This window comes from Hemiscyllium ocellatum, chromosome 21 (genome assembly GCF_020745735.1).
Source record: "Hemiscyllium ocellatum isolate sHemOce1 chromosome 21, sHemOce1.pat.X.cur, whole genome shotgun sequence".
NCBI classification, from domain to species: Eukaryota; Metazoa; Chordata; class Chondrichthyes; order Orectolobiformes; family Hemiscylliidae; genus Hemiscyllium; species Hemiscyllium ocellatum.
In genome coordinates this window covers 35527981-35540095 of record NC_083421.1, presented here as the reverse complement: position 1 = coordinate 35540095, position 12115 = coordinate 35527981, and the positions used below count along the sequence as shown (strand labels likewise).

At 37.1% G+C, this 12115-nt stretch overlaps 1 protein-coding gene across 11 annotated transcripts in view; it reads right to left on the bottom strand.

Moving 5' to 3' along the window:
- The window catches only part of tncb (tenascin Cb), a 438107-nt gene that overhangs the window by 58521 nt on the left and 367471 nt on the right, over window positions 1-12115 (bottom strand). For all 11 annotated transcript variants that reach the window (XM_060841310.1, XM_060841314.1, XM_060841315.1 and 8 more), the window contains 2 exons: window positions 10700-10789; window positions 7984-8247 (listed from right to left, as the gene is read on the bottom strand). In XM_060841310.1, coding sequence (XP_060697293.1) covers window positions 7984-8247; window positions 10700-10789 — 354 coding nt within the window. The remainder of the gene's footprint in view (window positions 1-7983; window positions 8248-10699; window positions 10790-12115) is intronic.

The following is a 12115-nucleotide window of genomic DNA, read 5'->3' as shown; positions in this document are numbered from 1 at the left end:
CAACAGCTCTCAAAACATTTAATAAGCCATGCGGCCTGGCGTCACTTCTATTCTTATTGCACATGCTTTTTCATTCTCAAGCTGGAGCCTATTTATTCCGTTGAACCTGTGGCAACGTGCTGATGAGAACATTAATGCTAGGTCATGCAGGTAACAGCACAACTAGCTGTTTATAGTAGCTGGGATCCTCAATGCAACACCAGTTTTAGAAGACCTTAGCATCATAATAAACTGAAAGGCAGTCTACAGACAAAATTGTAAAGCTGAATACCTGTGGTAGCTATAATGTTCAGCGGCTCTGAGCGTTGACCACCAGCAATTCCATAAAGAGATATCTTATAAGGAGTGGAGGGCATTAGGCCTCTTAGTTCAGCAGCTAAATCATCACCAGTCACGGAGATTTCTGTCTCATCATCGTTTCCAAGCTCACTTCTATACTTTATGATAAAATAGTCATAGAATCCTACTTCTGCCATCCAGGAAAGTTTGACACCATCCGAAGTTACATCAGAAACAGTTAGATTACTGAGTTCACCATCACCAGTCCCGGAAAACTCAGGCACAGATGCTTCTAATATCAGGGAAACAACTGGAGTCGTTATTCTTCCAAATGGAGAAGGAGTGATAGCCTCCTCCAGAGTATCAGTAAATGCTGGCTCCAACATTGCTACAAAAAGCAGTTCAAATATTTTAGTGCAAATCTGTTCAGTAGAATTGAAGGTGGAAAAATTGTTACTATTGTACATTGTTTAAAGACAAGTAGTTGTCAGATGCTGTATCTGGAATCATAGTGATTACATTAAAGTTCTTAAATATAAAGTTAATAGCCTGAAAAAGATGCAATTGAATGAATTAGTTTTCATCTTGGTTCCTGCAAGTGACCTATTTAAATAGAAATAGAACAAAAACACAGAGTTAGAAACAAGCAGCCTGCTTTTTGATTGCAACTGTATGGAATTATTCCCTGAAAATTGGTGGGGGTTGGAAATGGTATATAGGTCTGTACACGTGCCTGATGTTGGCATGGGTGTACTGGAACCATCTTAATGAGAAAGTCTTCTGTCCCATTTCCAGCATGACCACGAACGAGGCACACCAACATGGACTTCCCAAACAGATGGCAATCTGTTTAGGGTGTAGGGGTCAGGGGATGGTGTCAGGTCAGGGCTGAAGACCATAAATGGTATTTCCTTTAAAAAGTCCTTCATCACCTTTAGATATCCGGGTTGAAATGGGACCTCCAGGCAGCTCCTATCCAGGCCTGGTCTGCCTTCCTCTTTGAACAAAGTTGAACCCTATTATGGCAGGAATTGTCAGATAGGAAAATATGTCATGGGTATCTTAAGCTAAATCTTGGATAAGAAATTCCAATACTGCAAGGCCTGGACAGATCCAATGCATATGGCACAAATATGGGATGGGAATGTCATGTCCAGGATTTTTGCAGGACAAGTCAACCTCTTCGGCATTTTGACTCTTTTGACACCACTTGTCTGTGTAAACTGAGACCTGGGATGTGGACAACCCTAGGAATAGCAAGATCAGGGACCAAGAGGGGTGCACCATTTATTCAGTAATCATTTGAAAACTGGGGTTAATGAACATTTTGCTCACAGTACTTAGTACTATGAGAAAAATGCAAGATTTAAAAGTCTGCCTTAAATTGCTTACGTTTACCTCTTTGCTTTATGGATTTGTTAGCAACATTTCTTTAAGCATTGAGTAACAGCTCATGATTCTCAGTGAAATATTGTAATGTAAGATGATCAGAATAGAAATAACTGCAAGATAATTAAATTAATAATACAGAGGATGTAATTTTGTAATTTATCTTTACCGTTTTGATTTTAATTGAAAATATTTTCCTGTTGCAGGAGGCACAGCAGGGAGGGTTGCCTGCAGAACTTGTTTAGTGCACAATAGCATTTATGAGAAGTGCACTGCAGAGGTTTAAATATTAAAATTATCTCGAGTATATTTCCAATTTGCCAGCTCAAAATGGTGTCAATTCTATTTTTGAATGGAGTTATACTTTTACCTGAAAACTTCTGGCATCCAGTTTGGTACAAAGTTGCAAAATCACAGACTCTTATGTTTACTCTTGTCAAAATTGCAGTAGCATTAAAGAATTCCTTTTCCTGATATCAAATAAGTTATTAATTTCACCAGCATTTTTCCATACATAGTTTTGTTTGCTATTGCTTACATGCATCTATGCATATACACAGATATGGGTAAATGTTATGAGTTAGTTGTGGCTATTGACATAAATGATTTTAAAGTAACTCTCCATAATAGAGTTATTTTTTATTTCAATAGTACTGCTAGGTCTTCATGCTGGAAAAGAGCCACCATCCATTGATTTTATATTAGTTTCAACTAAGGTTTCAATCTCATGGAGAAATATGTTAGTTGTTTTACACATATTACATTGTAAACAGCTTATGAGGAGCTTAAACCTTAACATGGGGCAATGCTAAGCAAAGTCAACAAACTATTTGTAGACTTGTATCAAGATTAACAGAAAGATCATTTTGTTAAAAACGATTGTAGTTTATGTTTAGTTAGGCAAGTTCCAGCTGAAATGCTTAGTTGATGCCAATACCATTGATGACGGAAGGATGAGTGGGAAAGGTTAGCATTCTACTGACTACATCCAGGCAGGAAGCAGATGGAGGGAGCCAACCTTGGGAAAGCTCACATATTTCCAGTATATCCTATTCTTCTGTAGGATTCATGAAATATGCTGCAGCGCATAGCTTGCCCTTAGAAAAAGTGTTTTACGTGCAGGAGCAAGCACATGAGCTGAACAATCAATAAACAACACTAAGATGGAGCTACAGTATTTGGTGAAGTACCTGTAGTGACAGATCCGACCAAGGGCTCTGTTCTCGCTGTGCCTCGAAGAGCCATAAGCGTCACCACATACTCAGTGGCAGGCTTCAGATCAGTGAGAGCAACTGTAGTCTGGTCTCCCTTCACAATAACCTGCTGCGTTTCTCCATGGGTTTTAGGATTATAGTTCACAACAAACATGTCAACGGGAGCTAAAGGAGCTTCCCAAGCCACTGAGGTAGTTGTGGGAGTTATCTCAGAAAATTTAAGACCTCGCAGTGCTTCAAGGCCTGTGGAGTTTTTTTGAAGAGTAGAGAATTGCAAATGAATCCATATGGTCATACTTTCATGATATATATTCCTTTGAACTGTGACAATGTGAATTAAAAATGTACATGGTGTACATTTTTCGATTGATCATTCACCATTTTCATTTCTGTAATACTTACTGAAAATGCACAGTTCTTGGAGACCTCAATAATTACATTTGAACACCTCAATAATTACATTTGGACTGAAATATTGTGCACATGGCAGCTAAATAGAAGAATATTTTTAATGTGTCAGTTTACATTGTCTCCCTACAAAACAGTGTTGTCAAAACCATTTGATCGATTGAACAATAGAACTTTAATCAAAAAATGTCAATCAAGTATGGCAAGGATAAAAGTGAATAACTCTCAAAATAATGAGTGTACATTTGGGATGTTGAAAGAATATTGAAATTATCCTAGCTCAAAAAATGCAATAAATAATTATTTTGAAATTCTCACATATTCGCTTGAGGTAATTTTTGAAGAATTGAACAGGTGAAAAAAAGGTCCAAACTGTGAAACTATCTATTGACGAGAGTATCATGCCAGGTTACAGAAGGTCTTTTCCCTTCACAAAGCTTTACGTATTGTTACTCCTCACAAAATCTGTCCTATAACATAGGAATACAACAACTGCTGGAAATGAACAGCAAATTGATCGCTGTCTGGTGAAAACCCTTCAACACTGGAGACACAAATCCAACTTAAACTTTTCCCTACACTTATACTTTTCCCTGCACTTATACTTTTCCCTATATTTTTCCTAGAATTATGTCTTTTCTGAATTTTCTCTCAATTTTGAGGTTTGGAAATTCATAATTTTTGTTCTTTAATTTGGTAAGTATCCTAACATTGTTCTGTCATACGTTTTCAGTTTTCATTGCCTGAATCCATGTGGAAGTGAATGAAATGTGGATTCCGACAGGGAACTGGTTTCCATTGGGATCCTGTTCTAGTAAGTTAAGATTACTTTAGTTGGAATGCTGTAGGTGACATGGCTCAAGAAGCAAATATATTTAAATGTCTGAAATGGGTGTGTGAAAGTGCAGAGTGCTTACAGACAGTGAATGACTTGGTGGTCAAGGGCTGTCTGTTAGGGGTAATAATAGAAAGGGGACAATAGAAAGGGGACTTTGAGAGAGTTCCACAAGAGGGTAATGGTGAAGGGTGCCACAGGGGACAAGTGAGATAACAACTTTATTTATCAGGGCCAATAAATAATCCTTTTCATTGAGGTTCCACGAAACAAGTGTTTGACCTTTCCTATGTTAATGGTACTTTGTCAAAATTCATAGGTTTGGTTTAACTGTGTGGGAAGATGATGACAGAGTGGTAATGTCGGTGACCTAGAGGAACAGGCTAATGACCTGGGGATTTTAGGTTCAAATACCACTACGTCTTGTGGAATGAATAAAATCGGGAATTCAAAACTCCTCTCACTAATGGTGATCTCGGAGAAAGTGAGGACTGCAGAAGCTGGAGATCAGAGTCGAGAGTGTGATGCTGCAAAAGCATAGCAGGTCAGGCAGCATCCGAAGAGCAGGAGAATCGACGTTTCATCAATCCCTCATCAGGATTACAGACAGTAGATAACTTGATGGTCAAGGGCTGCCTGTTAGGAGTCATCAGAAACAGCAGAAAGGGGATTTTGAGAGAGTTCCACAAGAGGTGAAGGGTGCTATAGCGTGCTAATGAAGGGCTTCTGCCCGAAACTTCAATTTTCCTGCTTTTCCAGCACCACACTCTCATCACTAAGGATGACCATCAAAAAAAATTCTAACTGGCTGTTTGGAAAAATCTACCAGAAATCTGTCATATCTTGTCTGCCCTACATATATTGTCAAATCCACAGCAATGTGGTTGATACTTGCTTAACCTCTGAAATGGTCAAGCAAACCAAGAAGGATGAGTAGCTGTCAATACTCACATTCCATAGAAAAAGTTCTTATGCATTTATAAAGATAGAAGGCTGGAATACAGAGTAGTAAGCAAAAGGTGGACATATCTAATACTAAATTCTGAAAAGTTTTACTGACTACTTTTATTCTTCATAAACTGATAAAGGGAATAAATTAACAACCCAACAGACTTTCTGTCTTTCTGACCATCTATAACTATGCATCAATCTAGGAACTATATACTAGTTTCCCCATTCCTGCTGTGATTAAAATGTATTTGGCATTCTATAACCAATATAGGACATAAATTCAAAAGCGTCCCGCCTGGTTTAGCTGGGGTGTTGCCTGCCTGTGTGGTAACTTTGGACACGGATGGAGAGGATCAATATCCAAACCTCATAAACCCTCTAAACTGTATCAAAATGGCTTAAAACATGATATGTTCTTATTGTTTATCCATTGGATCGTTTCTCTGCTTTATGGGGAAGTTAAAAATAGATTAAAACTTAATGGGATTTTGTCAAAGTTGAGAATTTAACATAACTTTAGTAACTTGAAGGGAAGTGGTGGAGGATGCAATATGTAAAGAATTAGGAACTTGTGTATAATTTAACATGTACAATGAGCCCTCGAAAAAGCCTTACAGGACACTGAACATGAGAAATACAATAATTCAACTTCATCCTGCTTTGAAATTGCAAAAAAAATTAGAGAGGGGAAAACAGCAAAAATCAAAGTGTAAATTTATTTATTTGACCAGTTGTGAGTTTATCTAGAAAGTTTAATTATTGAGTTTTAGTTGCCAATTTTATTAATACAAAGAAGATATTTACCCATTAGGATTTTCATTTTGATAATTACCTACGTTGAGGTAGGAGATTCACATACGCATCAGTATTGCTTTTAAATGAGAAACTTGATGTATTCAAATGACGGAAAAATACAGGTTTGCAGACTAAGAGCAAATCTATTACATTTGTTATGCGTTTTGATTTCCCTTTCCCTCCTAATTTTGTTTTTATTAAGTTCTCTTCATTGACTACTTCTTACCATTTGTCCAGCTTGGATAAATGATCTATGGTACATCATCAAAGTATCTCCATCTATGTGTGAACTTTGTTTCCCAGAGTCTGCAACCTGTATGAATCATGAGGCAGTAATTGTCTCACCTGATGATCAGAATCCACTGTGATCAGACATTCCCTCAATACACTGAGAAGATTCAATTGCTGCAGCCATAACTACTCTACGCAAATTGGAAATTTTACCTAATCTCTGCCTTCCCTGCATGCATTTGCTCTAGTACTCATTGTGGGGGTGGGGGTGGGGGTTCGAGGACTGGTGGTCGAGGGTGACAATTTGTGGAATACAATTTGGTGATGTGGAATCCTGGTCACTTTGACACATTTTAGAAAATTCCAGCCACATTAACCATCCCTGTATAAACTGCTGAGCTTCAGAGGAACATTTCCGTTAACTGGGTCTTCAAATATGCTCAAAGGTCAAGGTTGCATAGCCCTCAACAAGAAAAACGACAGTGTTTTAATCCTACACCAGAGAAAGCTTTCTCTGGAGTGTGTGTAAAGGGAAACTCTTTGCAGACTCTACGTCTGGCACTCTGAACTAGGAATAATAATTTATTATTACTTTAAATAATTTCCATCTACCACTTTCTGCAACATTTGACAAGCTGCATAAATGAAAGTTCAGTGGAATAAGGGAGCTGTTCTTATGCTTACAAAGCATTGAATTTGTTCAATACCATACAGAAGAGAAAACTACATAAAACTCTGTTTTGTTTGGCTGGTAAGTTTGACTCCAACACCATGTGGTGCATTTGGCACAAGTAATTAATAAATCTTCTGTGTTGCACTGTTTTACACAGTCACAAGATAGTAGTATAGTTAATTTAGTTTATTTTTGTTTCCTTTATTTAAATGTAATGTTAATCTACCTATAGATCTTTCTTTTCACAATTTTACTTAAATTTTAAAAGCCCCTGTATGTCAATGCCTAGCAAGCTTGTATAAACTCTAATTGATGAATAATACTTGAATTGTGTTTGTACTAGCATTTCTTATTCCATAGCATCACAGACATAAGGACTGTAACCCAGCTCTCTTTTCTAATATGGGATATGTAGTACATTCTATATAATCAAACTGTAACTTGAGTTCCATTCAATGTTGCTCAAACAATTGATTATTAAATGTAAATGTTAATGAGTCCAACCATCCATTCCATCTGTAAATGCATTTCCCTCTTGGGATTGACTCTGCAAAGATTTGCCACCAGCAAGCTGGGCTTGTCTACAGGACAACTGTATTGGAAGGTTTCATAATTGAACATGTGTGATTGATTCTTAACACACTACAATGGTACCATGCAAGTTCCACTAGTATGTCTCTGTATTAACAGACTAAATGTTCCATTTATTACTTGTTTGCGTCAGGTTATAGGGACGGGTCTTGTAAATCACTCAAATCATGTACTTATTTGAAAAAGGAATAGCCATTGCACAAAAACAGATGGACTAGCGTACAATTCTTCTTATTATTTCCATTAGTAAATTAAACACAGAGAGGGCCCTTTAAATCTCTGCTGCTGATTTAGAAATTGACAGGATCGGATTGAAGGAAAGGAAAATGGTAATACGTCTTCAAGTATCGTGCCCCATTGACTTCTGTAAAACCAGGGAGTCTGGAAAACCAACATTGCATCTAATCATGCTCAGTTTTGTAATGGGCAGGTTAGGTTAATACTGCCCTCGACAATCCCACCTTTGTGTTTTCAAAAGAAAGTAACGCTGGTGGAAGAATCTCCGTAAAGATAATTTTTTTGAAATGTTTGTCTCTCAAAGAACAAAACAGATAAAACATGTAGCATTTAAATAAAAAGTGAAGAGATCAAGATGGCATTCAAAAGTTCTTCCTTACCTGTAGAAGCACTGGTGGTGGAAGCACTGCTCTTCTGTTTACCTCGTTGTGCTATAACAATAATGGTGTACTCAGTTGCAGGGACAAGCCCAGTCAGAATGTAGGAGACTGCATCGGCTGCCACAATCTCCTCATTCTTCTCACCAGTGGATGAGATATAGATGATGTAGTAATGGTCTATTGCTGCCAGTGGCCGTTTCCATCTCAGAGTAATTGTGTTCTCTGTTGTCTCCATCACTTTCAAGTCTTTTGGACTATCCAAGTCTGCAGAAACAAAGTTTAAATGCAGTTCTTTTTGGGCTTTAGGTGATACTACTCAATATGGAACTTTGCCATCTCGGACACTCTTCAATTTTAACCCAGTTTCTGTACTGAGTACACTGATCTTATTGTAGTGTGACCAAAGCAACTGGCTACTGCACATCTGAGCAGTATAAGGGGAAAACAAATCAGCCAAGGTCTTTGTCTCACCACTAACCTTTGGTGCATTGCTATCTAAAGGCTAAGAAATTCATTTTTGACTGCAAAGAAATTCATATGTAGGTGAAATGCTGCAGAGAAACCATCAGCTGTTGAATATTCATAGCGAGAGACACTAGATGAGAGAAGAAACTGGAGAGAAAATAAAGTGTAACCAGCAATATTAATTTGTAATTTGGCGATCTCAAAGAAATTCCCCAGCTTACTTCACATTGTTTAAGTGAATAATTGTATAACTTTTGCCATAAAGCTTCCCAATAACTGTTTTAGCCTGATGAATGACTTGGCAGTGTTGTGATAGCTTGTTTTCATGGTATGAATATCTTTGTTGTCTGGTTACTCAGGTGCATTGTCCTATACTTAATGTGTTAAACAATGTTCACAATAGGAAACTTTTTTAATATTCCATTTACTTGAGAACTCTTTATAAATCATGAGTGATAATATCATGATGGGAGTTTTCCTCCCAAGTGGAATGACGTTTATTGCAACGTTTCTATACAATATGTGGTGCCCATTAACAGTCAAACATCTGCATCTTCTTTAAAAAGCTATTTCTTCATAGGGATACAATTTGAAGTTTGGGAATGTATTGACTGTTTTCATTGACTTCTGGTGAAGTAATTCCGAGAGACCAGAATCACTTCATAGGAGGTAATGTGTTGATGTAATGAGGGCTAGACTACTGATTAATGTCCTACTTTGTGTAGTGATTGATGTTTAATAAAAATCGAGTTTAAATGGTGAAATGTATAGTGTGACATAATTGTTATCATGAATGATTCTCTACCTCTTTCAGCTCCTCCATTGTTGTTCCATTATCAGATTGTTTATCTGACAGCAGTAGTAAATGAGTAGATGTTTCGTCCAATTAAACATTGGCAAGTGAAGCCATTGCTTTTGGTTCCCATTCCACTGTTTCTTGCCTCTCCATGGCAACAATCTGACAGTAAGCTGTCATACCGAAGATGTCACATTTAATCTGGGAGTGAGTTTTGATCTGATAATCATTCCATTACCAACAATGCTTGCTCCATCTCATAAAATCTCCCATCTTTGTCCTTATCTCAGTTCATCTGATGTTGAAATTTTTACCCATGCTTTCACTAATGTCAAGGCATGGCTAATTGTTGTTCCACATTCCACATGCTGTAAACTTGAGGTCACCCAAAACTCTGTTTTAAATCTCAGCAAACTCCTTTTCCCCCTATTGTCTCTGTGCTTAGTCATGCAAAGTCTCAGTTTTAGAGATCTCATCCTTGTTTCCAGTTCCCTCTAAGGCCATGCCTCATTCTGTATCTACAATCTCCTCCAGCTCTAAAATACTCCAAGATATCAGCTATCTTCAAACTGTGGCCTGTTTTGCATTCTAAGTTATAATTTCTCCACAACTGGTGGCCTTGCCTAGGCCTCGAGCCCTCTAATCTGTCTACATCTCTTCATTCACATTTAACATGAAACTGAACTAATCAAATTATCAAGGATGGCCTAGAGGAAGAGTCTGTTGAATGTTTTTGTGACACTTTCCTGAAGCAATGTGGAACCAATTAATGATGAAGATATTTTACATCCAATGTTGTGTAATGAAGCAGGACTAATTGATCCTCTTGCAATAAAATTTCTACTGTGAGTCAATTGTTCTAAATTAATTGAATTACATGTTAAGTTTGACAGCGACATACTCGAAAATAAAAGAAGAATTTTAAACTTATTTTAATCAAACAAACAAGAATTTTAAACAAAGCCACTTCTGCAGGTCTTTGTTTAACAGAACAGAAGATGATAGGTTAAGAAGACTGGAAGATAGTAAATGATAGTAAAGAAAAAATGCAAAATATTTAAAGAAGCAAGTCTAGTTGATGGACAAAAATGGGTTTCATTGAAAACAAACAAGAATGATCCATCTATAGCTTACTCAGAATTTTAAAGATGACTTATATTAAGAGACTTATTATTTGCAAAGTATAGTAACAAATTAGAAGATTGGAAGTGTCTTAGAAAACAAGTGTTGCTTCAAATTTTATAAAAACAGCAAAACAAAATTAGTGTATTCTTAGCCAGCAATATAGAAACAGATTGCAATACTACTCACAAGTATATAAAAGGAAGACAGTGGTTAAGTAAATGTTGATACTTCAGAAGCAGAGATAAAATAATTGCTATCCCTTTATGATCAATCTTTCTATTTTACTCAGAATCCAATGAATTCAGCCTCTTATCGAGAGCTAAATCTTACCTGTAGCTACATTAATGGTAGCAGGGGCACTTTCCCGATAGTCTTTAATGGCACTAACTCCAAAACCATACTCAGTACCTGGCTGTAGATCTGAATAATGCAAAACAATTCGTGTTTAATTCAAGGCACTTAGTGCAACTATAAATAACAAAATATTGCTTTCTAAGATGTTCTTCATTTCATGGAATGCAAAACATAATTTATGCCTTAAAGATACATCCTGAGATGTACAAATCCAACATATTCAAGAGATGTTCACTTAAATATTTATGGTAATAAGCTGTTTATAATGCAAAATATCCGTGATAAGTTTGTCATACTTTTGAAATAATTAAGAGGTGTGTACTTGATCACATTGGCTGGGTATTGGGAATTCAGGCAGGCTGAAACACTTGCTTGGAATAGAAGCTGCCAATTTTTTCATGAATTTAAATAGAAGGAAACTTGACAGGTTCTTTCTTGGGTGCAGCATGAATCAGGGATTCACACGTATTTGCTGCCTGAGGCAATCTTTTGCAACTGCGCTTGATTGATTATCAAAGGTGGACATAAGGAATTAAAAGGTCTTATCACATAACATAACATGCTTTGTTATTTTAGTGTCTTACAACTCTAAAATGTTATATCAGCTTGTCAAAAAGGGCCAATTAAAATATGTAAGTCTTGCTTGATGATATGCTGCTATGTAGTTAGCCATAAATTGAAACTATTCTGATATAACTCCAGAGAAGCTGGTATCCCATCACCAAATCATCCTATATTTACAAGTGGAGAGTTTTTGATGTGGATCCAGCTCCCTCAGAGCCAGCTCTCACAGTAAGCAGGATGTTTGACACTCCTGTTCTTTTTTTCTTCTTTTTTTTTAATTAACCCCCACACTACCGCCTAACTGCGGTAGTGCTTATTTTTTCCCCAGCACCCAAGACACTCCTGTTCTTATCTGTCAATGAGTGCTCCCCGACTGGATCAGCTTAATAGCCCCAATCAGGGCCCATATTCTCTGAGGTCCACCTGGCTAACCTTGTTACAAACACTACATATTCAATGCGCCTGCTCAGCGTCACTGAAATAAGGCTAATGAAGAATTTTAAAAAAAACAGAAAATGAATGAAAAAGTAATGAAAATGCAAACAATGGGCCTTTATGGTAGATTGCAGCCTACCAAAGCCTACAGTCATGACTGAAAGAGGCTGTGATTTTAAGGAGCATCAAGCATGGGTTTCAATCGTTTATGATAATAGGAGAAGAAATATATGATATAGGATCTAAGGAGCAAAATATTGCATCCATTTAGATGTAGATCAGGAATAGTAAGGGGAAGAAGTCACTGGTGGGAGTAGTCTATAGGCCCCAAAATAATAATGCTACAGTGGCACAGATGATCAATTGAGAAATATATGACGCCTGTAAGAATGT